The sequence below is a fragment of the Planococcus citri genome, chromosome 5 (genome assembly GCF_950023065.1).
Source record: "Planococcus citri chromosome 5, ihPlaCitr1.1, whole genome shotgun sequence".
Lineage (NCBI taxonomy): Eukaryota > Metazoa > Arthropoda > Insecta > Hemiptera > Pseudococcidae > Planococcus > Planococcus citri.
In genome coordinates this window covers 20,128,423-20,153,634 of record NC_088681.1, presented here as the reverse complement: position 1 = coordinate 20,153,634, position 25,212 = coordinate 20,128,423, and the positions used below count along the sequence as shown (strand labels likewise).

At 33.1% G+C, this 25,212-nt stretch overlaps 1 protein-coding gene across 6 annotated transcripts in view; it reads left to right on the top strand.

The window, feature by feature from the left end:
* Positions 1–25,212, top strand: part of Mbs (Myosin binding subunit) — a 102,555-nt gene that overhangs the window by 19,522 nt on the left and 57,821 nt on the right. For all 6 annotated transcript variants that reach the window (XM_065370061.1, XM_065370057.1, XM_065370059.1 and 3 more), the window contains exon 2: positions 1,804–1,934. In XM_065370061.1, coding sequence (XP_065226133.1) covers positions 1,804–1,934 — 131 coding nt within the window. The remainder of the gene's footprint in view (positions 1–1,803; positions 1,935–25,212) is intronic.

The window sequence follows — 25,212 nt, the reverse complement described above, 5'->3', positions numbered from 1 at the left end:
AAATTACTAAAAGTCGGGGTTTTCTCAAAAATTGGTCAAAAGTCTCATTTTTATGTCAAAAATAACTGCGTTTTTTGCTAAAATTGTTGATATGTACCTTGCTTGTTTGCCAAAAATTACCAAAAATTCTCATTTTTTTGTCAAAAATTGTCCAAAAAAATCCTTGTTTTATTACTGAAAAGTTTACCTTTTGGTTAATTTTTTGGTTACTTTTTTGGACTACTTCGGTTACTCAAGTTCTTGTTTTTGGAAAAAATTAAGTACAAGTTTTTTAGGTTTCATTCCATCCCCGTCTTTTTGACGAAATTTTAAAATTTTCAACACGTCGAAAATACCAAAAAAAATTACAAAAAAATTTGTTGTGAAATTTTGAATACTTAATAATTTTTTTTAAGGATGTTGTATTTTGAAATTTGATAACCCTGCTATTTTTTTTTGAAGGGAGAGGTGGCAAATCAGGGTAAATTTACATCAGAATCAGCAATTTGAACAAAATGTTGTCTAAAATCGAGGTGAAGCCAATAAGGCTGTTCAATTTTTGTATAGTGGAAACAGTTGTACGTAATATTTTAGCCATTTTTCTCGATTTTATGTAGTATTTATCTTTAAAATTTTGTCCAAGATCCAAAGTTGACATTGTAAACTTGCTTATCCACTGCAATGGTTGATTTTTATGAAATTTTTTTCAAATTTTCTTGCTTTCACATTATTGCGATTTAAAATATGTACCTAATGTAAAATAACTCTCAGAAATAATCATGCTCTGTTGTTTTAACCAGAAAATGTTATCCAGATACACTCACGTCAATGCTACCTATTTTGCATATTTATTTTGGTAAATGCACATTTGTGTCATATTTTCACCATGATAAATGCATTTTTTCAATCTGCATAATGAAAAAATTCTCAGTGCGTAAAACTTCTTTTTGTAGCCTGTTTATGAATTCAGTTTTCACTCATAGTGCAATTTTTTTTCACGATATTTCAGATCAACTCAATTTTTTCTCCCCACCCTCTTCCCTCCATCGAGGACGAGAAGGAATGTGGATTTTGAATGTTGAGAAATTTAGGAAATGAAACTTTTTAAATTCACTATTGAGAATTTTTTTGGATCCTGTAGTCGTATTAGTATTTTTTAATTGTTATACATTTAAGTCTGAAAATCTGAGGGGGGTAATTTTGTTACCCTTAATGCAATTTTTTTCAAAATTCATCTTTTTGAATTATTTTTTGTTCACGAAATGGAACCTTATTTTTGCAACGAATGTTTCCAATTTTGGAGGAAGAAGTTTTGTCCATCATTCTCCATACACCAATCCAATAAAATTCGACTTATTTTTTTTAAAATTGCTTGATAATGAATAAAAATTGAAATCCATTTGATTCTCGATTGCCTTTTGCTTTCAACAATTGATATTTTATCGCTATCGAAAGTGAAATAAATTCTATCAAAATGAAATACTACATTACAATATGGCAATGCAAATCAATCCAGGACGTGGTTTTCGTGTAATTGCGATAATGACTTACGAATTTTAACATTCTACCGTACTTATTATCAGCTGTTGTGTAGACTTTAGATACGAAGTTTTGATCTGAAGTCTAAACCCTCTCCTTCCTCTTCTCCGTGCCATTCTTTCAACAAAAGATTAAAAGAGCAAATACGCCATATAGAGCCCGAATAACTCACTCGTTCACGATGTTTTTCTTTTTTCACTCATGTATACTTACTCGTACGCGAGAATATTTTTTACAATGGAAAATTATTCACGGTTTTTTTCTTTTTTTTGATCTATGTTACAGGCGTGCATCGACGATAATTTGGATATGGTGGAGTTCCTGGTTGAACACGGAGCTGATATAAATAAAGGCGATAATGAAGGATGGACTCCTCTACATGCGACAGCGTCTTGCGGTTTTATCAGTATTGCGAAGTAAGTGACGCTGATGACGGATCGTCTGACTTGATATGTACTTTTTTGCCAGACTGATTTGACTGAATGTGTGTGTGAGAGAGAGAGAGGGAAAGTGGTACAGTCATAGTCGTCGTAGAGTATCGTATTTATATTGTATTTTAAGTGTATTATAGATTGCTGCGTGTGTTTTTCCTTTTTATGGATGGTTTTCTGGTTTTTTAATTTTGTAAATTACCGTGATATGTCTCGTATCCCTCTGGCTGCTTCTACTATAGCTCGACTTGACGTAATTGATCTGCTTGGATGACAGGATAGGTTTACTACAGATTAATGAAGAACAGCTAATCTTATAACTATACTGAAGTTACTCGGTTCTCGAAAATACATATCTATTCAAAGCGGTATCCATCCATAATATGTATGTAGGTTTTATGTACATATATTTGTATAAAACATCCAAGTATCTATTTCATAGACCGCGCGGTGTATTTTGTATTATCGCATCGGCGACAAATACAAACGCACACACTCCACACAGCGACATATTAAGTAAACGAAAGAATGAGCAATGCGCTTTGTAATTTAATGAAGGGTGAAGAGGGATATAGAAAAAACTACTATTTAACTGATAATATGGTCAGCAACCGGTTTCGAGATTTCGATTCGAGACGATCGCGTGGTTGCGTGACGCGGTGGCGTATCATTTCAGAGTAAACATTATGGCTTTGGTGATCGCAGACGAAGAAAAATTGAAAGAGAGCCCAAAAAACACATCACTGGGATAAAATTTAGACGTTGAATTTCATTTTGGAGAATTTTTGAGCATTTAAAATTGGTTTATTTTTAATGGAAAAAATTAAAATTTGGTTTGTTCACATTTTTTGAACTTCTGAATGGATTTAGTGATGATGATGATATTTGAACCATTCTAGAATTTGCATTGGATTCTTTTGTTTTTTAATTTTGAAAAAATTATAATTATAAATGGACTAATAAAATGAAAAACGCTCATAAATTAATAAGTCTCGTTTTTGTCAAAATTATAGAAAAATTTCAACTTTTGTCAAACTTGTGTTTTTGGCCATAATTGTCGAAAAATACATTTTCTTCTGTCATCAAAAAAGTCCTGATATTTTTTGCAAAAATTAACAAAAAAAAAACCCCTGTTGTTGGCCAAAATGTCAAAAATTCCTACTTTTGCCAAAATTATCATGAAATCTCAACTTTTGTAAGAATTGTCAAAAAAGCACTTGTTTTTTGCCAAAATGATCAAAAAATCTTATCGCCAGAATAATTTTCAAAAAAGTTTCATTTTTGCCAAAATTGTACAGAAGTTTCTTTTTTGAAAAAATTATTTAAAAATCTCAACTTTTATCAAAATTGCCAAAAAAGTTCTGTTTTTTGCCAAAATGTTCAAAAAATCTTATCGGCAGAATAATTTTCAATAAAGTCTAATTTTTTCCAAAATTGTACAGAATATTTCTTTTTTGAAAAAATTATTTAAAAATCCCAACTTTTTTCAAAATTTCCGAAAAAGTCCTGTTTTTTGCCAAAATCGTCGAAAAATACCTTTTTTTTGACGTTATTAAAAAAATCCTAATATGTTTTGCAGAAATAACCAAAAAACTTTGTTGGTAACCAAAATGTCGAAAATTCCTGCGTTTGCCAAAATTATCAAATCCTTGTTATGTTTTTTGCCAGAATTTGCTGCAAAGTTCTGTTTTTGCCTAAATTATCAAAAAAATCTCGTTTATGTCAAAATTTTAAGGAAGTTCCTTTTTTGGCAAAATTATAAAAAAACTACTAACTTTTGTAAAAATTGCCATAAAAAACTCCTGCTTTTTGCCAAAATGCTCAAAAAATCCTGTTGCCAAAATTGGCAAAAATTCTTGCTTTTGCTAAAATCATCTTAAAAAGTTCTGTTTTAGCCCAAATCATTATTAAAATTTATTTTTTTTGTAGTTCTCAAAAAAAAAACAGTTTTTTGCCCAAATAAATGCATAAATTATGTACCAACTGCAAAAAAAAACTTCTGCTTTTAGCCAAAATTTTCAAAACTCCTGCTTTTTGTCAAAATTGTCTGCAAGTTCTACTTTTTTGACGAAATATTGTAGGAAAAGACCTTTTTTTGACAGGTTATCCAAAAAATTCTGTTTCATGGTGAAATGGTCAATAAAATCCAGTTGTTAACCAAAATAGTCTAAAATCACAGCTTTTGCAAAAATTGTCAAAAAGTCCTAACGTTTGCCAGAATTTGTCAAAAAAGTGCTGCTTTTTTCATTTTTTAAACAGGGTGTCTAACAGGTACTGCAGGTACTGCAAGTACTGTAAAAGTACTGCATTGAAATCCTCGGTACTGCAAGTACTGTAAAGTACTGCATTTTGCCTGAAAAGTACTGTATTTTTTCTCAAAATCATTGATTTAAAATTTTTTTAAAAACCTCAAAATGAATTAATTGGTGAAAATTAAAAAAAAAAAATGTTCATTTTGTACCTCAAAAGATGCAGGGTGTCCACAAGCCTGGAAAACCTGGAAAAGTCAGGGAATTTCGTAATTTTCACGCAAAATCCCTGGAATTTTGAAAAAACAATCAATTGCTGTTATGAAAGGAAAACATTATTTTTTACATCTCGAACCACAAATTTTCAAAAGCTTTTGCCCTCGCTTCGCTCGGGCTTGTTTCCTTTTCTTTTTAAAGGGCCAGAAGAACATTTCTAGATGATAAAAATCAAAGTTTTAAAGCCAAAAAATGAACTCACGAAAAAAAACATCGTTTTTATGCATCTCGAAATACAAATTTACAAGAGCTTTCGTCCTCACTTGGGCCTGTTCTGTTTTCTTTTTCAAAATCAACTTCCTTTAAAAAAGCATTATTCAAATTCTAAAATTTTAAAAGCCAAAAAAACTACTCGCTCTCACTAAAAAAACCTCGTTTTTATGCCTTTCGAAATGCAAATTTTCAGAAGCTTTCGCCCTCGCTTCGCTCGACCTTGTTCACTTTTTTTTAAAAAGTAGTTAACTTCCTTCAAAAAAACATCATTCCAATATTAAAATTTGAAAATCAAAAAATAAACTCTTCTCATTTAAAAAAAAACTCGTTTTTAGGCATCTAGAAATGAAAATTTTCAAAAGTTCTCGCTTCGCTCGGGCCAATTTGTTTCTCAATTTTAAGATGAACAAATTTCACATTTTGATGCCTCCAAAAAACCATAAAAGAAAAGAAACATTTTCAAAAGTTATTATGAATATTGTAATCAATTGGCCAAACTTGATGCACGTTTCAGGGTGTCCACAGGTCTGGAAAACCTGGAAAACCTGGAAAAGTCAGGGAATTTGGTCGGTCTGGAAAAGTCAGGGAAAAGTCAGGGAATTTCGTAATTTTCACGCAAAATCTCTGGAATTTTAAAAAAACGATCAATTGAAAATTCTGAATAAGGACCTGTGATGAAAGAAAAACACTGTTTTTCACTTCTCGAAACGCAAATTTTCAAAAGCTTTTGCCCTCGCTTCGCTCGGGCTTATTTTCTTTTTCAAAGACAACATGAAAATTTCTTGATTATATAAATCAAGTTTTTATGCCAAAAAATGAACTCCTCACGAAAAAAACATCGTTCTTAAGCATCTCGAAATACATACAAATTTACAAGAGCTTTCGCCCGCGCTTGGGCCTGTTCTGTTTTATTTTTCAAAATCAACTTCCTTCAAAAAAAAAAACATGATTCAAATATTCTAAATTTTAAAAGCCAAAAAAAAGCTACTCGTCCTCACTAAAAAAACCAAACATAAAATTCAAATATTCTAAAATTTTAAAAGCCAAAAAAAAGCTACTCGTCCTCACATAAAGAAACCTCGTTTTTATGACTCTCGAAACTCAAATTCTCAGAAGCTTCCGCCCTAGCTTCGCTCGAGCCTGTTCTCTTTTCTTTTTCAAGAGTAAACTTCCTTCAAAAAAACATCCATTCCAATATTAAAATTTAAAAAACCAAAAAATAAACCCTCTTCGCATTCAAAAAAAAACTCGTTTTCAGGCATCTTGAAATAAAAATTTTCGAAAGTTCTCGCCCTCGCTTCGCTCGGGCCAATTTGTCTCTCATTTTGAAGTAAACAAATTTCACATTTTGAGGCCTTCAAAAATCAAAAAAAGAAAAGAAAAATTTTCAGAAGTTATATGAATACATAGGTATTTTATCAATTGGCCAAACTTGATGCATGTTTTATTTATTTTTAATTAGAAAAGTTAATAATCAAAGTTAAGCTGTTTTTTATATCCGAAGAAGTATCCAGTTCGAAGAGAAGCTTATGACAAAAATTACCCCCCCCCCCCAAAAAAAAAAAATTAAAATTGAAGTACGGGTGAGCATAGAAAATTGAGAAAAATGGTCTGGAAAAATGGAAAAATTGGTCTGGAAAACCTGGAAAAGTCAGGGAAAATCATTTCCAGAAATGAGTGGACACCCTGACGTTTATTCATTTATTTATTCATTTTTAATTAAAAAAGTTGATAATTAAAGTTGAGCTGTTTTTTATATCCGAAGAATTATCCAGTTCGAAAAGAAGCTTATAAAAAAAATACACCCTTCCAAAAAAAAAAATTTTCTTGAACCAAAGTATGGGGTAAGCATAGAAAATTGAAAAAAATGGTCTGGAAAAATGAAAAAATTGGCCTGGAAAACCTGGAAAAGTCAGGGAAAATCATTTCCAGAAATGAGTGGACACCCTGAAGATGGCAACACTTATATTTTTTTTTTATAGGCGTGGTGACACTTTTTCTTCTGTAATTTCAATTTGTTTCGATTGGAATACTTATAATTTTATCGACAAATTCCCACTGGTTCAAAAATATAATTTTTTTCTTGGGGGGGGGGGGGGGGGGTCGGTGTAAGCTGGATTAAAAAAATATAAGGTACTGCAAAAGGTACTGTAAAAGTACTGCATTTCTTCGGAGAATTTTTGTTAGACACCCTGTTAAATCAATTTTCATAATTTTATATTTTTTTTCTCGATTTCCTGTTCTATTCATTTTTTCTAGTTCTTTTTAAAAATAGAAAAATTCTGACCCAAAAACAATGTGCAATTGTACCTTGTGAATGAATATTTAGTATGGGTAAAGGACCTTCAAAAATGCTATAAAATTGATTTTTCAATTTTCCTCTCGCTGTCAAGCCAAATTTGGATCAAGTTGGTCGATTTTTTTATGGTTTGTAATCTTCATTGAAAAATATAAATTGTATAATTTATCATTCGGCTATTTTTGGAATCACTTTTTTTCATTCACTTTCACGAGACGTTGACCTGATTTTTCTATAATCGCGTAAATTACCTCTTGATTTTGGGACAATAATCTGATTTTGAACCAATCCATGATCTAGAACGAATTTTAGATGACTTTTTAGTACAATTTTGGGATTTTTTTTCAAAGTTTTTGAATTTTGGTAAGATTTATTGAACTTGTGTGTATAGTTTTTTTGGATTTGAAAAAGATTTTGTTAAAATTGTTGAAAATTGAAATTGAAATTGAAATTTGTATTTTTTGCAAATTACTGATTTTGAGTTAGACGTCTGAATAATTTTTGGGTAATTTGCCCATTCTTGATAACAAGTTTGACTTGCGATATTTTCATTCTGAAGGATTTTTTTCACCAAGCATTCTGGAAACGTGTTTAAATTGAAAAGAATGTGAGAATTGTAACTGAATTGCTCTGACCTCAATTTGAATTTTTTGGTATTTTTTTATTCACAAGAATTCATGATAATAATCCTGGCTAATTTTTTCAATTCTTTGGATTTTAATGATTTTTTTTGTATCATTTTTACATTAAAAATGAATATCAAAAATTTCTCATTTATATGGAATTTTAGTATATTTTTAGGAAACGAGTTTAGGGCTCATGAAATGTTGATGAGATTTCAAAAAGTAATCAACCCCCACCCCCAACACTTCAACATTTAGAGCACTTACCGCCTTCCAAAGGTGAAATAGCATATTTCAGAACAGACCAGACTTTGGATAGGACACCCTGTATACTCTGTAAACCTTGACTATATGGTATATTCATTCGTTTATCCTATTGCAGAGATATACGTTTTTCGCGTATAAATCCTAAACGTACGTTTATCGTATACTCTCTGCACATAAATCTAGATCGACAGACTCGACCGATTTAATTTATATTTTTCGCCTCCTCTCGTTCGCGTATACACACAATATACTACACACATAATGGCGATAGAAAAAAAAAATAGAAGCAGCTTTTTCAATGAAAAATTTCACTCGGGCTGCGCGAAATTATATTATCGGTGTATTTTTAGAACATTATGTAGCAGCAAACACGTTCGCCATCCAACTGTTGTTTATAACACGAATTTAAGCTTCTTTTATGCGCTAATTTCTATCGAATAAGTCTTTTTTAGGGTTTCGCCTCTCCTCGCCACATAATACCACCTTATTACATATCGTCATAACGAGAAAAATCACGTTCATAAATTTAATAACGCTCTTTTATAATGGAGATTTTTTTCCGCCCTTCTACGTGCGTCTATATGGTCTATTGGCGTATAGCTCGCCTATCATTATCACGTGGCCGTGATTTTATGATCTCAACGTGAAATTTTTTCCTCTTTTAATCAATCGCACGACGACGACGACGTTGCAAATCAATAATTCAATAATCTTGAATTTTTATCCGGCAAATGCGTATTTGGACGAGTAAATCCCTCAATTGTAATTCGCATGTATAGATAAGATAAATTTACGTGTAAACTTCCCGACGCTGCTGTTGCTGCTTATACACCACTCCACTGAAACAATACGATTGCTCGTCTTATCTGGTACTCGAAGAATAATCCAAGTATGAATCGCAAAACTTACGTAACTTTTTTCGAAACGAAAGAACGAGAAAGAAAAACAATAAATCTCAGTTTGAAGAAATTTGTTTACATTTTGGTTTATCGATATTCGTATCAGTGACGAAGATCATGTAGGAGGCAATTACAAAGTACACCGGCGAGTATTTTTTTTTTTTGCAAAATTCTCTCGTTTTGTGGATGTTAAATTGTAAATTTGGCGATACGATGTGTGAGCTTTACTCTTCTCATTAATACCGTTAACTGCGAGCAGGAAATTTGTTATTAGCGCTGATTCGTAATCTGGCCAACATAATCAGGTAATTATCCGTACAAGGCGAGTGTACATAAACGAACGTATGTCGATAACGTTATTATTAGCACGGCCCGAGTAATTAAGCCACCGCCACCACCGCCGCCGTCCTCACTGTCGTATGTATGTATACCGACCACCAAGTGCCCGTGCCTGTGCCTGAGCCCGATGCCAGGCTTTTGTTATTGTTTTGTTTCAATTATAATCTTCTTTTTAGATATGAAAATATCAGCATTGTTTCTTCGATGCATGAAACGAGACGACGACGACGATAATATAGGTAGTTCATATGTCGAAAATTTTACAAGCTGGAATGAATCCTCGAGTATTGAACGAAAATTTGAAATGGAGAAGTGACCGAAATTTTTTGGTAGATATTTTGAACATATTTAGAGCATATTTGGAGAGGGAATGGTGTCAGAGGGATCGGATCTGAAAAATGAGCCAATATTCGAACTCAACGCCTTCAAATCAATAAAAATCGATATGTCACTTCATATTTCAATTTTTTTTTGAATTTCATCAAAATTAGGGGGGGGGGCTTACATCCCTTGGAGATATTAGAGTACATTTTTTTTTTTTTTAACAACCAACTTGAAACATGACTGAGTATTCAAGAAGTCAGAAATATGCTAATATTTCTTTAAAATTTTGAACCAACTGGTTCTGGTTGTAAAAGAATCCAAACCCTAAAAGTCGAATGTTTAATGGGACACCTTGTGTATCGCATACATGTTCAAATTCCACCTTCTAAAATTGTTCTCTGTTACTTGATCACACCTTGTACAACTCGACAATAAAAATAAGGGGCGAATTTAAAAACCTCTTTAGCGGTGAGTTTTTTCATTCCAACACCCTTACCTACTGTATAATGTACCTTTACCTACCCTTGCTTCTTTTTGATAAAATGTCAACAAACGATTAACGCCGTTGATGTGTGTTTCGGGTTTTGGTTTCTTTTCTTTTTTTACACTTCTTATCATACGCCTATGTCGTTTAAGTCTCTAACCGATTTTAATAATCGAGGGGAGTTCACTTTGTGTGTGTAAGTTACTCGCGAATACATATTCAAAAGGTTGTACTTACTCGTACTTACCTATACCATTCTGTGAAATACTCGTACGTATATGTACATGAAGCGGTTAATATGGTGCGTGATTTAGAATTTAAATGTGTAATTATTTAGTAGCGGTAACGTATTTTCTTTCGAGTTTTTCTACAAGGGTAGTATTGAGTTGGGAGTGCGTGAATTGATGTGGTATTGTAGAGGGTTGTTTCTCCCTTCTACTCTCTTTCATTTTTTTATAGCAATTATGCTGATTTGACGCAAATCAGTGACTCTCGAGCACGAAGTGTTTCTCAGTAATGGAAAATAGAAAGACGTTGGTTTCAGTTTTTAATTTGATTTCGAAGCGTTTGATAAATTTTCAGTAAAAGTGAAAAAGTGATTTTTAATTGCAGATTTTTGTGTATCTTGTTGAAAATATTTAAAGAGTTGAGGAAAAAAAAGTAACAGCCGAATTACTTGGTTTTCAAATTGATATTTGAATTTTTGTTCATTTTATTCTAAGAGTATTTGGTGGATTGTTCGTCTGCACTCGTGAATGAAATACTTATTAAAAATTACATATTAGATTGTTATTTTTCTCTGTAGCCTAAATAACTTGACCATATCAGTGATTCGTTCAGTAACGAACGATTTTTCTCACCTCTGAGTGAATCATTTACCAACAAATCATTTTTAATTCTTATCAATGTATATTGAAAAGTCAAATTCCACGCCCTTTTTCATTGTATTTGATTAAAAAGAAATTAATTCAGTTGTTCTCGAATGATTCGTCACTTCGGAGCGAATCGTTCGCGAACGAATCGAGTTCAAGTATTGATGATAAGATTAATTAAAACTGTCTAATTTCGTCATGACATTTAGATCTAATGTTGGTTTTTCAGCGATTAATTCGTTCGCGAACGATTTTTTCCCCTCTGAGCGAATCGTTCGCGAACGAATCGCTCGCGCAATTTTTGTTAGCAGATTGAAATGCGATTCGTTTTTCATTGTCCTGTATTATCTGAGAATCGTTCGCGAACGGGGTTCAGTTTTTGGTGGCAATTGATAGGATCAAAACTGTCAAGTTTCGTCTTTTCATCTATACTATACCCAAATTTGGTTGTCGAGTGTTTCATTCGTTCGCGAACGATTTTTCCTTTCTGAGCGAATCGTTCGCGAACGAATCACTCGCAATTTTTGTTAGCAGATTGAACAACGAATCGTTTTCTTTTCTCCTATGTTATCTGATTTTATCCCAATATAAATCCAGTCGTTCGCGGATGATTCATCGCTTCTGAGCGAATCGTTCGCGAACGAATTAGGTTCATTTTTTGATTACTATTGATAGGACCAAAACTGTCAAGTTTCGTCTTGTCATCTTATCATCTATACCAAATTTGATTGTTCAGTGATTCATTCGTTCGCGAACGATTTTTCCCATATGAACAAATCGTTCGCGAACGAATTACTCGTAATTTTTGTTGGCAGATTTTTTTTTTTTTTTTTTTTTTGAAAAAGCGAATCATTTTCCCTTCTCTTGTATTATCTGATTTTATTCCAATAAAAATTTGGTCGTTCTCGAATGATACATCGCTTCTGAGCGAATCGTTCGGGAACGATTTTTCCCATCTGAGCAAATCGTTCGCAAACGAATCACTCGCAGTATTTGTTGACAGATTGCAAAGTGTTTCGTTTTGCTTTTTCTTGTATTATGTGAATTGATTCCCAAGTGATTCAGTCGTTCTCAAATAACTAGTCGCTTCTGAGTGAATCGTTCGCGAACGAATCGTGTTCAATTTTTGATGATAGGATTAAAACTATCAACTTTCGGCATGTCATCTGACCTCATTTGATTTTTCAGTGATTCTTTCGTCCATGAACAATTTTTTTCCTCTGAGCGAATCGTTCGCGAACGAATGGAATCTAGTTTTTGATGATACGAGCAAAACGGATACCCGAGTTTCGTCATGTCGCCGATGTCTATACTTGATTTGATTTTTCAATGATTTATGTATTTATTCGTTCGTGAACGATTGTTCTTCAAGCGTATGAATCGTTCGCGAACGAATGAATTATCGATACATCAGATCAGATCAAATAGAAAATTATACAAAAGAGTTGAAACTTGACGTTACAAATTTACTGACAAAAATTGAAATTGATTCGTTTGCGAACGATATTAGCCCAAAAATGATGAATCATTCGCGAGAACGACTGAATCACTTGGGGACTAAAAAAGATGATATACGGTAAAACAAATCGAAACATCCTTTAACCCGTTAATAAATTTGCGAAAGATTCGTTCGCGAACGATTTTCCATCTCTGAGGAACTCATTCGCGAACGAATGAATCACCAACAAATCAGACCTTATAGAACATTATAATATAGGTACCTTAAAGTTGGAACTGAATTGGACATTGAGATTGAGAACACAAGATCTATCTACAATAAAAATTGCTGTTGATTCGTTTGCGAACGATTCGTTCTAAAATGATGCATCATTCGAGAATGACTAAATCACTTGAAAACCAAATCACATTCTAGGCAAAATGACACATTCTTTGATCTATCAATAAATTGCGAATGATTCTGTCACAAACGTTTTGCTCGGAAGGGAAAACCTTGACAATTTTTGTAATTTTTAAACATTTTTGGATTGATTTTGCCAAGTTATAGAATTTTCTCTATATTCAACCATTTTTTGATATTTTTCTCAAATTTGATATTAGCTATGTATCTCGTAATTGCACGATGCCTTTACAGAAATTACAACGTAATTTCGTGCTAATTGCATTGTAATTTCATAATAATTTGGTGATAAAATGTTTGAATTAAATCCTTCGTTTGTAATTTTCATTCTGGAGTATCAAAATTTATTTTTTGAGAAAATAAAAAAATTATACAATTTCCCCTCAAAATGCTGGTAATTACCGTGATTTTCGTAATTGAGAGCTCAGGTAAATAATACTCTTGCTCTCTGCATTTTAAATGAGCCCGAAGTACGTAAATACTCGGTAATTCCCGGCTATCACTCCGATTCATCTAAATCCACCTTGTTAACTCGCTGAAACCATTATTCGCGTAGTATTGATAACACATATAAACGCGATTAATCCAAATAACGAGTTCGTTGTCGCGTAATTAATTCCCTAGACAGGTACGATTTACTCGTAATGACGGGTAATTTTACACAGAATAGGTATTCATTGACTTGTTGCCCGAGTAGACAAGGTATACATTATTTAATTTGTATTAGGTACGGCGAGAAAATTCTCTCAACGCTGGTTCAAAAAAAAAAAAAAGAAAAAAAAATGAAGGAATTATTACCTAAATGCGGTTAAATTAGCGGTAATAAAACATTGGCCGAAGGCACGTGGTGGATAATTTGGTACATTGCAAGTTGAATGTACGTGGTCGTTGTCGTCATCATTGCTTACGAATCAGCGAAAAAAAAAGAAGAGACACTCATTACTGCAGGAAAGACCCCAATTGTCGTAAAATCGACGAGATGACGTAGCTAAGAGACAAAAATTGGGCGCGGTGGATGTAAGGACGTTGTACATACGTAGCACAAAATACGAGTGTAATGTACATTGAGAGATTTTGTAAAAATTTCAAATAATGTACTACTACGTACATACATATGTATTAAGATGACTTCAACGACGTCATTAGAGGTGTGCGGCAGCATCACAGAGCAATCGTGGCCACGTTTTGAAAATTCATCAGAAACGAAAAGTTTACGCGAAACTTGGATTGGGATCTCAAAGAGGTGTGAAGGGGAGAAGGCTACAGTCTCTCGAACGCGTCAACGCTATTTTTGACCGTCGTAAACTTCGACTATACGACGGCCACGAGAAGAAGCAAATAGAAGTTGTGGCTTTCCGCTGGCGTCGCACCTTACGACCATCGTAAAAATCTCTGAAAATAGCGAAATTAGGGTTTCGATGTGGCGCTGGCTGGCATGGCGATCGTCGATGGTGCTCTAGCGAAATTGTGTGCTGGTGATCGAAGTACATTGGGTGTTTTTTGGTGGGTATGGGCAAGTGTGTCAATCATCGTCATAAAGTCTGGTATCGATAATTCGAATTGTTGTCAGTTCATTTCTGAAGGTGTACGATTGAGTGAGACAAAATTTACTCGAAAAATGGAAGAATTTGAACTTGGAATTTTGGAATAATATAGGTTTGATGTTGATGGAACGAAGGAGAGAGGGAAGAGAAGGGATACAACTTATTATTAATAGAACAAATTCGCTCAAAATACCTAAACTGACCTACATTAAGACGAATCTGTCTGATTCGAACATTATTGGTAGGACATAGGTTGTTGTGAAGAGAGAGAACAAGCAGACCATTTTCTCGCGACATAGCCTACCGAAATCGTATTGGATTTCGATTTCTTATATGTTCGTATATAGCCCCGAAAGAGTTATAAATAAAAACCATTGGCAGCGGACACGTGGTTATTTACCTTAAACTTATTTCTAGGCCGGTAGGATCGTCGATGCGGAATATTTTTAGTCGACTCGACTCGACTCGCCCGATCACCCGGCTGGCTTCTCTTGGCGTTATGCGGTTAATTAACGATTTGTTGTACAGTCAGTGTGCGCAATGGATAGCTAGAGCTAGCCTATGCGGCGGCGTGGCGCGAACCTGGTTCAGGGCGATTGCGACCGAAGCTGGTGGAAATGATTGATCCGAGAGAGATCGATTATCGCACATCAAAAAGTGACGCTGACGATGATGGCGTTTCTATCTCGCGAGCCAAAGGATCGACACCGTCACCTTCGTGGCTTCGTATAGTCGTTGTCTTCGTAGACCATTGTTATCGTCTCACAGAATAGAGCATAGATCACAGTACGCGTAGCTTTGACTTTGGCTCGATTAAATTACCAATGTACACTGTACTGTTTCCATTATGGTATTTAATTGGTGTAAAAATTCTTCCTACATTAATTATACCAAATGCCGCGGTCGGGCTGGTCAGTGAAGCTCGCCGATGCTTGATTTTGTTCATTTTTCTTCTCGTATATGCGGTGGATGCCTCATTGGGATAGATTCAAGACATTTACTGCGATAGTTTGCGCTTTTTATTTTACTGCGATTCGTTGAAAATGTCTTGTGGAATCCTAATTTCGATATTGTGAGGATGTGGAGTTTGGGAGTCTGATTAAAAATTATTTTTTTTTTATTTGAAGGTACAAAAAGAAAAGCAATCTGTTGCAAAATAGTAACATTTAGCTTGAAAAAAAAATGTAAAAAAATTGTCTGAAATTGATGAAAGTTGTAAAATTTTTGTTACAATGACACAAAAATCGATGAAATTGATGTCAGTTATGTTAAGTACATTTTTTAAAAAAATAGAGGGCTAGAAAGACTTCGAAGAGTCGCGTGCAAAAAGTAAATGAACATCCGAACTTAGCTTTATCGAAAGCCAATAAAGTAAACGATTGATAACAGTTTATAAAAATTTCTGAAAATGTTGCAATATCAGGATGTCCAAAGGTCATGAAAGTCATGAATTTTGCTCGAAACACACTTGAAAATTTTTTTAAATGCCCAAAAATGAAAAAAAATAGAAAATTTGTTCAAAAAAACAGAAAAATGAAAAATTGAAATACCTAATTTTTCATCCTGTAATAAATGGTAACTCTGTTCGATTTCCTCGCAGTTTCTTTAATTTTTTTGTTGGGGTGGGGTGGGGGGTATTTTTATGCGGTAAAAATGTGGAAAATAGGTCATGAAAAAGGTCATGATTTTTTTGTCTGGGAATTTTGTTAGACACCCTGAATACAGAAAAAAATTTATGAAATAGTAGAAAAATCATCCTAAAATTTATAAGTATGAACAAAGTTTTCGAAATATTGTAGGGCAAAGTACTCGTAAGTATCAAATTTCGATCAGAGGTGTCAAATGTTGATCGATCACTTCAACAAAGGCAGGGCTCGTATTTAGTTATTTTTTAAGTAACCGAGTTACTGAAGATTAGATTGAAAGCAACTTTTGGTCATCTTTTCAAAATTTTGGTTACCTACTTAGATAAGCAAGTTTTTTTTTCAATTTTCAATTATCAAAAATTCAATTTATTGAAAACGAAGTCTTACCTCACTTTCTGCAGAATGATATTTCTGGCCAAAAGACGTTAAAAGTGGTTACTTTTTTGCCAAAAATTTCGAAAATTCTTGGTTTTTACAAAAGTTAGGTAGGTGGGTACACAAAAGTCTCGCTTGTTTGCCAGAAATTGTCAAAAGTATCGATTTTTTGCCAAAAAGTTGGGGAAAAGTTTTACTTTTTCGATAATCAGTACAAAAAAACTACTTTTTTCTCAAATATTGATCAAAATTTTCACTTTTTTGCTAAAATTGTTGAAAAGTTTTGCTTTTTGCCAAAAATTGCTTTTAAAAAAATGCTCAGTCATTTGTCAAAATTGTCAAAGTTTTGCTTTCTGCCAAAAATAGCCAATAGTTTCTCCTTTTGTCGAAATTGCCAAAAATTCTCGTTTCTTGCCAAATATTCCTGAAAATTCTCGATTTTTTGCAAAAAAATCCAAGAGTCTCTTTTTCCAACAATTTTCAAGATCTCGCTTTTTGCTAGAAATTCTCAAAAATTATCTAATTTTTTGTTAAAGTTGTCAAAAAGTCTCGTTTTTTACCTAAGAGCAGCGAAACAGTTTTAATTTTTGACAAAAATTTTTAAAAGTTTTGTTTTTTGCCAAAATTTTTAAAGTCTTGATCGAGTTTTATTGTTGAATATTAATTGGAATGTCGTAGGGTAATTTTTTTAACATTGGTAAGTGCATAAATTTTATTGAAATGTACTTTACTATTTTTTTGGTGGTTGTAAGGTTAAAAAATTAATAAGTATTTTCAAAATCGTTCCTTTTTCTTCGAGTTGCACCAAAAATACAAGAAAATATTTTCTCGATATTTTTATTTTCAAAATGGAACTAAATCCACTAAAATTCAATTTAACTCACTCGCCAATTTTGCAAAACCATTGCACGATTCAATGCAATCAGAAATTTTGTATTCAAAAGTTATAATATGAGAACGAAAAGAGGGTGGAAGGGAATCAGAAATATTCCAAAAAAGAATTAAGTCTTAAAATAATTTGAATCCCAAAAAATACTTTCATTTGTGAACTCGCTCTTTGAAAAATTTTTTCTCGATTCCCATAATTTTTGTCGTTTTGATTCCAGAATTTTTAATGTACTCTCCAATTTGAGCGAAATCAAGCTTCAAGCTAGATCGAAAAAGCATGTTCTGAAAACCTTGTACTTAACAAAGTAGGTAGGTAGCTAGGTACATACTTTTAAAAATTTCAAAATTTCAAAAAACCGGTTTTAGGGCAATTTTTGAAAGTTTTCATGAAATATAAATTTTTTTGAGCTAAATGATTCAATGTGAATTACTAGTTTTGCATCATTCTGGAATCTCCAGCAATTTTTTCATTTTCTTCAGAAATTTCAAATCAGTGTGGAGGTGACGTAAATAGACTTTGGCACATAAATATCTTGGGTCGCCTCTTATCAGGCGATATCTTGACGAAAAACCCGCTCATTTTATAAAAATTTGATTTTTTTTTCATTTTTCCTTGAATTTACAAATTGTTGAAAATTCACTTTTGAACTGGCACTCCTGGAATTTTGCGGTAACCACCTAAAACGGTCGAGAAGGTGCCCAATTAGCGTCGATAAAAATTATAGGTTCTGAAGTAAATTTTTGGTCCCACTAAAGCCATTTAAAATTTCTGGAGAAAATTGACAAATCGCTGGAGGCTCCAGAATGGCTCAGAACTTGCAGCATTGATGCATAGAAGTTGAGTTGAAGAAATTTTTTTTTTTTTTTTTTGGGGGTGTTTATAATTACAAGATTATTACACCCGTAAGGGGGGGGGGGCTAGATTTGGTTTGTGAGGCCGATGTTTTCTACTAGGGAGATGAATTTTTGTATTTCTGAGGGATCGTCAGGGATAGTAGGTGGGTTTTCTTTTATCTGTAGTGTAAGTCTGTTTTGTTTTAGTTGGGGACAGTTGAAAAGTATGTGTTGGATGGATATGGGTTCGTTTCTGCAAAATTGGCATGAGGGTTTTGGTTCTTTTTGGTATAAGTGGTTATGAGTAATTTTTGTGTGGCCTATTCTTAGTCTGGTAATCAGGATTTCTTCTTTTCTGTTCAGGTGGCCTAGATTTTTCCAGGGGAGAGTAGTTTTTTTATGTTGGAAGAGTTTGTTTGAAGTTTGTTGTGACCAAAAGTTCTGCCAGTTAGTAAATGTGTTGTGAGTGATTAGAGATTTAATGTCATCAGGAGTGAGAGTGGTAAGAGGGGAGGGGGTAGCGGCTGTTTTTGCTAATCTATCAACAGTTTCGTTTCCAGTGATACCTATGTGGCTGGGAACATACATGAAGCTAATTGAGTAATCATAATATTGGAGGTTAAAAAGGGACTTATGTATGTCTTGGACTATGGGGTGGTCAGAAAAAATGTTTTGAATGGATAGCAGTGAACTTAGTGAGTCGCTTTGGATTAAGAATTTTTTATTTTCTGATTGAATGGAAATTATATCTATTAGGCAATGTTTTATGGCAGTGAGTTCAGCAGTAAAAATTGAGGCACAGTTGTGAATTTTGAAACTGAGAACTTTGTCATTAATTGAGTAAGCATAACCAGTATGAATATTAGTAATTTTTGAACCATCTGTGAAGCATAAGTTATATTTAGTATAGTTTGATAACAGTTCTAAATAATGACTCTTGATTAATAATGGGGAGTGATCATGTTTTGGGTAGTTTCTTAAGTAGAATTCCATCTGTATAGGTTTAAGAGACCAAGGGGGATAAGATATTGGTTGATGTATTAGGTTTTTTAGGTCAATTTGTAGGTTGTTCATATTTTTGATAAATTCTGGGATTGGACCTGAAGTATGGAGGAAATGCTGAGAGCTGTAGACATTGAGTGACCTTTGAAGAGGGTGAGATGGATTATTTGCAACAGTTGTTAAGAATTTGTTTGTCGTGAGAATTTTCCTAAAATCAGGAGGAAGCTCTGCAGCTTCACAATAAATACTATCAATTGGAGACGAATAGAGAGCACCTATGCAGATGCGCAAGGAGGAATTTTGAACAGTTTTGAGAATGTTAGTAGTTTTATTTGACAGGTTTGTAAAGCATGGACTTCCATATTCAATTTTACTACGTATCAGAGCTTTGTACAAGTGAAGTAATAGTTGGCGTGATGGGTTATACTTTGGATTTTTAACAATTTTTAGTAAATTTAGACGTTTGTTAAGTTGAGCTTTTATGTTGAGAAAATGAGGCGTCCAAGTAAGTTTTTTATCAAAAGTAAGTCCAAGGAATTTAGTGGTTGGTTTAAAAACTAAAGGATATCCTTTGAATTCAAGGATAGGTTCTGGGTAGGTTTTATTTCTCTTGGTAAAAAGTATACAGTGAGTTTTAGATTCAGAAAATGTTAGTCCATTTGTTTCAGCCCATTTTTCAATACAATTTAGAGTTTTTTGGATAATTTCTGAGGCTAGTTTGATGTTGTTTGAACGTATTGAAATGTTTATATCATCTGCAAAAATTCTTAAGGAAAGAGGTTGAGGAATAATACTACAGATGTCATCAATTAGGAGTATAAATAGGATGGTGCTAAGCACAGAGCCTTGAGGGACTCCATTTTCAATATCAAAAAGTTCAGAGTATGTATTTTCAATTCTGACTCTAAAGGTACGATTTGATAAAAAGTTTTGAATAAAGTAAGCTAAATGCCCTCGAATCCCTATAGAATGTATTTTTTGAAGTATTTTGTATCTCCATGCTTTGTCAAAAGCTTTTTCAAGATCAAAGAAGACTGAGAGTACAAATTCTTTATTTTGAAAGGCAGTATTGATTTCCTGTGTAAGACTAAAAAGATGGTCCAGAGTAGATCTTTTTTTCCGAAAGCCACTTTGAAAAGAACTGAGGGAATTTGTAGAGTCAATATACCAAGTAAGACGTTTCATAACCATTTTTTCTAGAATTTTACATGGGACAGAAGTTAAAGAAATAGGCCTGTAACTGGAGGGAAGGTGAATATTTTTCTCAGGTTTAAGTATGGGAATGACAGTTGCAGTTTTCCATGTTTGAGGGAAGGAATCTGAAGACCAGATTATATTATAGAGGTTTAGTAAGTCATTTTTACTGGTGTCAGAAAGATGTTTCAGCATATATGGATGAATATCATCTGGTCCAGGTGATGAATTTTTGATGTTGTGGTTTAAACAGTACAGTAGTTCGTTTATAGAGAAAGGTGCATTATATGGTTCAAGGTTATCAGATGAAAAATCAAGTACTACATTTTCAGTTTGGTTTTTGATTGTTTGAAAAGCTTCACTATAGGAACTTGTTGCTGAGACTTTAGAAAAAGATTGAGCCATGGTGTTAGTAATGTTATCTAATGAAGTAATAATGTCATTGTTGTGGAGAAGATATGAAATGTCAGATGGGACATAGCAGCCTTTTAATATTTTTATTTTAGTCCACATTTCTTTTATACTAGTACTGTGAGTGATATTCAACATGAATTTGGTCCAACTATCCCTTTGTTTTGATAGATTTGTTCGGCGAGCAATTGCTCTTTTTTTCTTAAAGTCTATGAGATTGTCAGTAGAAGGATATTTTTTGAATTTTCTTAAAGATCTTTTTCTTTCTTGAATAGCAATTTTCAACTCTGGACACCACCAGGGTACAGATTTTTTAGGGACCTTTGAAGAAGATTTAGGAATGGTTTTGATAGCAGCTTGAATGATTGAATCAGTGAAGTACTGAACAATAGAGTCAAGGTCTTGACAAGAGAAATCTAATGAAAGCACTTCTTTATTAAAATGAGACCAATTTGCCTTATCTAGTATCCATTTTGGAAATTTTGCTTTTGTGGGATTATGAATTTGATTTGGAATGGAAATGGTAATGGGAAAATGATCACTGTGTTGAAGATCATCTTGGGGGTTCCAGTCTAAAAGGTGTGAAATATTTGGAGAGCAAAAGGTCAACTCAATATTTGAGAAAGTACCATTTGATATATTAAAGTGAGTAGGTTTTGAAGAATTGAGGAGAAAAATATCATTTTTTGATAAGAATTTCTCTATAACATTGCCTCGATTATTGTTTGAATTTGATCCCCAAATTTTTGAATGAGCATTAAAATCACCAAGTACAATGTATGGTTTAGGTAATTGTATGAGAAGGTTTTCTAGTTCTTGTAAGGTTATGTTTTGATGAGGGGGAATGTAAATATTGCAAATTGTGAGGTTTTTTATGCTATAGTGTGGGGTATTTATAGTTACAGCATTGGCTTGGAAGTTACCTAAGAAGATATTTAGTTGGGATGATGTAATTGTATTTTTGATATAAATGGCTGTGCCGCCACAAGCTTTATCACCTCCTGGGAAGTCAAAACGGAAAGAAGAGTAATTTTTGAGCCTAAAGTTATGGTGAGAGTGTAAGTGTGTTTCTTAAAGGGCAATTATTTCAGGATTTTGGTGGTAAACTAGGGTTTTGAGCTCACTCAAATGACTATATATGCCATTTATGTTCCATTGAATCAAAAAAGTCATATTTGTATGATTTTAGTTGATATGTGATTTTTAGATTTTCCAGAATGAGGGGGGGGGGGTCAAGAACTTCAGGCTGAGTATCAGTATAAACTATAGTAACTAATAACATATGATAATCTAGAATACAGAACTTAAAACCTACTCAATAACTTTAGTTTGTACAAAGATTGAGAAGATAATAATACTTAACAGCTCATAGGAGACATTTAACAAACATGTAGCTATAGTATGAGAAAGAAATGACATTACATACATGTTACAACAGTACATCTTTTCAAATATTTAGTAAAAAAAAAAAAAAAAAAAAAAAAATCATTCTGTCTGGTTGATGCCATTACTCAGAAGTTGAATCACCGTCAGTTTCCATTTTCTGGACATTATCTTTTGAAATCTTCTTTCGGAGCTTGGTAAAACGAGTCTTCATAGTTCTAGTATCAAGATGTGGGTAATTCTGGTTCAAGATTTTCACTACACCATCCATGTCATTTGTAAATTGTGTAATTGTTGACATTGGGTCACTTTGTCCTTTCAACATATCCATCATAACTAGAAAATTTGAAAATGATATTGGATATTCCTTTTCATGTAATTTGAAATTTTCTTCTATTGATTTGATGCTCCAAAAATTATTTATATTTCATGATAAAGTTCAAAAATTGCACTTGAATGTGCTTTTTTGAATTTTAAATTTTTTTTAAAATTCGCCATAAATCCATAAATGAGCTTTGGAATTTGAAATTTTGATTACAAGGGTTTTAGGACCCTCTCTTTCGAACTAACTTGATTTCGTTCAAATCGGAGAGTATCAGTTCAGAAAGTTTCCTTGTTAATAATTTAATAATTCATTTTTAGAAAGTATTTACTAGTATGTGGTTCACTTGCTTGTTTCAAATCCCAAAAAGACAAATGCTCATAATAAAATTGATGCATACCGAACATTGAAAAGCTCTCAAAAAGTTCATCACTTACTCTCAGACTATGTACTGTATTTCAGAGGCACTACGTATGCAATATTTCGTGAACTTCGAAACGTTCGTATTTTCTAAATCGAGTCTCAAACTTATACTAATCCACGAATAATATCTCCAAGCTCTAGATTTTTTTTTCTTTTCGCATACGAAATGAACAATTTTCGGCCAAACAATTCGTCACGACGAGCCACCTATATAATTAAAATCGCGAAAAAATACTCGCCGCAGAGGCTCGTTGGGAGGTTTCCATTCACCGAATACCTTAAACTGTCGCCTCGAGCTAAGGAGGAGACTGTGACTCTTTCGAGTGCAAAATTTTTAGATAAAATACGCGAAAAAAAAGAGCAAACCTAAACGATGCGCGATAAACCGGTTCGTCGTCGGTTTGTTGTATTCGAGTGCTGAATTGTAATTGGAATACGGAATACAGGATGATATTTGGAACAAGATTGATTCGCGTGATTGGTTCAGAGATATTGTGACTTCTTTGATTTGATCGAGTTGGTTGGGAACTGGGAAACGTTCGCGTCTTTCAAGCTCATGATGACTGCGCCCGTCGTCACCCATAATAATTAAAAATGTATTCGGGTGACTTTTAAGGACTATAGAGACTACATAGTGTAGTATTGCTTTTATTTTTCTGTGTCATCGATTTCCTCCTTCTTCACTTCATCCAAAGTACGTTTCTTCTGCGAATATCGGAGTTTTATTCCAATTTTTTTTTTTTTATTATTAAATAAACCGTATACTTTTGCGATGATACGATACGAGTATATAGCTAATGTACTCTGTATCGATTTGTTTTCGACCTTTGTTTGGCACGAGCTTATTGTCGACTTGAATGTATACGTCTCATTAGCTTACAAATCTCCCGAGTAACCTTTTTAAATATACGAAAAAAATAAGCAAGGAGAAAAGGTCAAAAAATAGAACGACGCCATCGCCATTTGCACCATCTTTATAATTGTGTAGGTATCAAAAAGCACATAAGTAATCAGGATATTTGTATCGCGATCCTCGAATGAGAAGTATTCGTTAAAAAACTGAAGACATTTGGGATAAAGTTATGTCTTTTTAAAAGGCAGGATATGGTTGGCGACGATTGACCAGTCAAGCTGAGCTTTTCATTCATTTGAATTTATTTTTTATTTCATCATTAGTCTTCTTATTTTAGAATTTTGAAAATTTTGTGTAGAATTTGTTTCAAATTGACGTATTTTCTACCTACCTTTTGAAAATCAACCTCGGTATTAATTTTCATTCAATAAGATCGTTATGAAAAAGCAACGTTTATCGAAGTAAATTTCAGGACGTTGAGCTACTGTTCCCACGCTGGTTCGTAGGAGGTTCTCCTTCACAATTTCGTTGACTTTAATATGGTTCATACTTCCTGCTAAGCTCCATAGGGTGCAAATTATCTTTTGAGCTTCCTGGTCTTACACAAGACATCCAAAATCTAAAAAAAAAAAATAATAAATACTATAGAAAATTGGGAAAAATCGAGGAAAACCATTTCTCGAAAATTTTGAACACTCTTTTATATTTGGTTCTTGAAACTCTAGAAAAATTAGGAATTTTCTCTTCGAAGACTCTCAATTTCTAAGGAGAAATATGAATTAGACGGATTACAGCACATATTTGGTCTCTCCTTCAAAAATGTCTCTCGAAGAGAGTTGGAAATCCCCAAAAAAATCAGTTTGAGAGAAGTAAAAAATTGAAGGGAAATTATCGTTGGAAAAAAGTCTGTTTCCCCTTTGTTATAAAACTTTCAAAATTTTTCTCATTTACTTAATCTCTCCTTTTTTTTCATTTTTTAAATAGTTTTCTTTAATAAAATTTAAAAAAATTTGAACTCCAAAAAATTTTATTAGAAATAATTTTGCTTGAAAACGTTTTGACCCCTGCCTTCCCTCTCTCCATCGTCCCTCTATCATAAAAAAATGCAAAAAGTTGCTCGGCCAAGATTGCATTAAATTAGCAGCAAATAGATTAACACAAAATCGGGAAAAAAACGATTAAAAACAATTTATATGGTGTTAAGATTGCAAAATATTGCACAAATCACACAAAATTTGATGAAATCACGTGGAAATTATTGAAAATTCTACTAGACTGACATAAAAATATAAGAGAGTGAGCAGAAGTTGATGCAACATTACAAAAGCTGGGTAAAATTGGACAAAAATTGATCGAAATTTCAAAAAATTATAGTTTTGTAAACATTGACGTAAAATTTGGAGAAAAAAGAAAAATCAGGGAAAAGCATTATTGAAAAAGAGTAGAATGAGGGAGTCGTACTTATACTTTTTTTTCTGCTGTTTTCTATTTTTTTTAATGAAACTTTGAACTTTTTTATTTACCTTAGTATGTTGTTATTCTCCTTTTTTTCTCAAAATTTTAAATTTTTTCTCTACTTTTTTTTGTAATTGTAAAAATTTAGAAACCTAAATAATTTTTACTGACAATTTTAGTTTTAAAAAATGTTGCCCCCTCCCTTCTTTCTTACTCTATCCCTCCTCCCC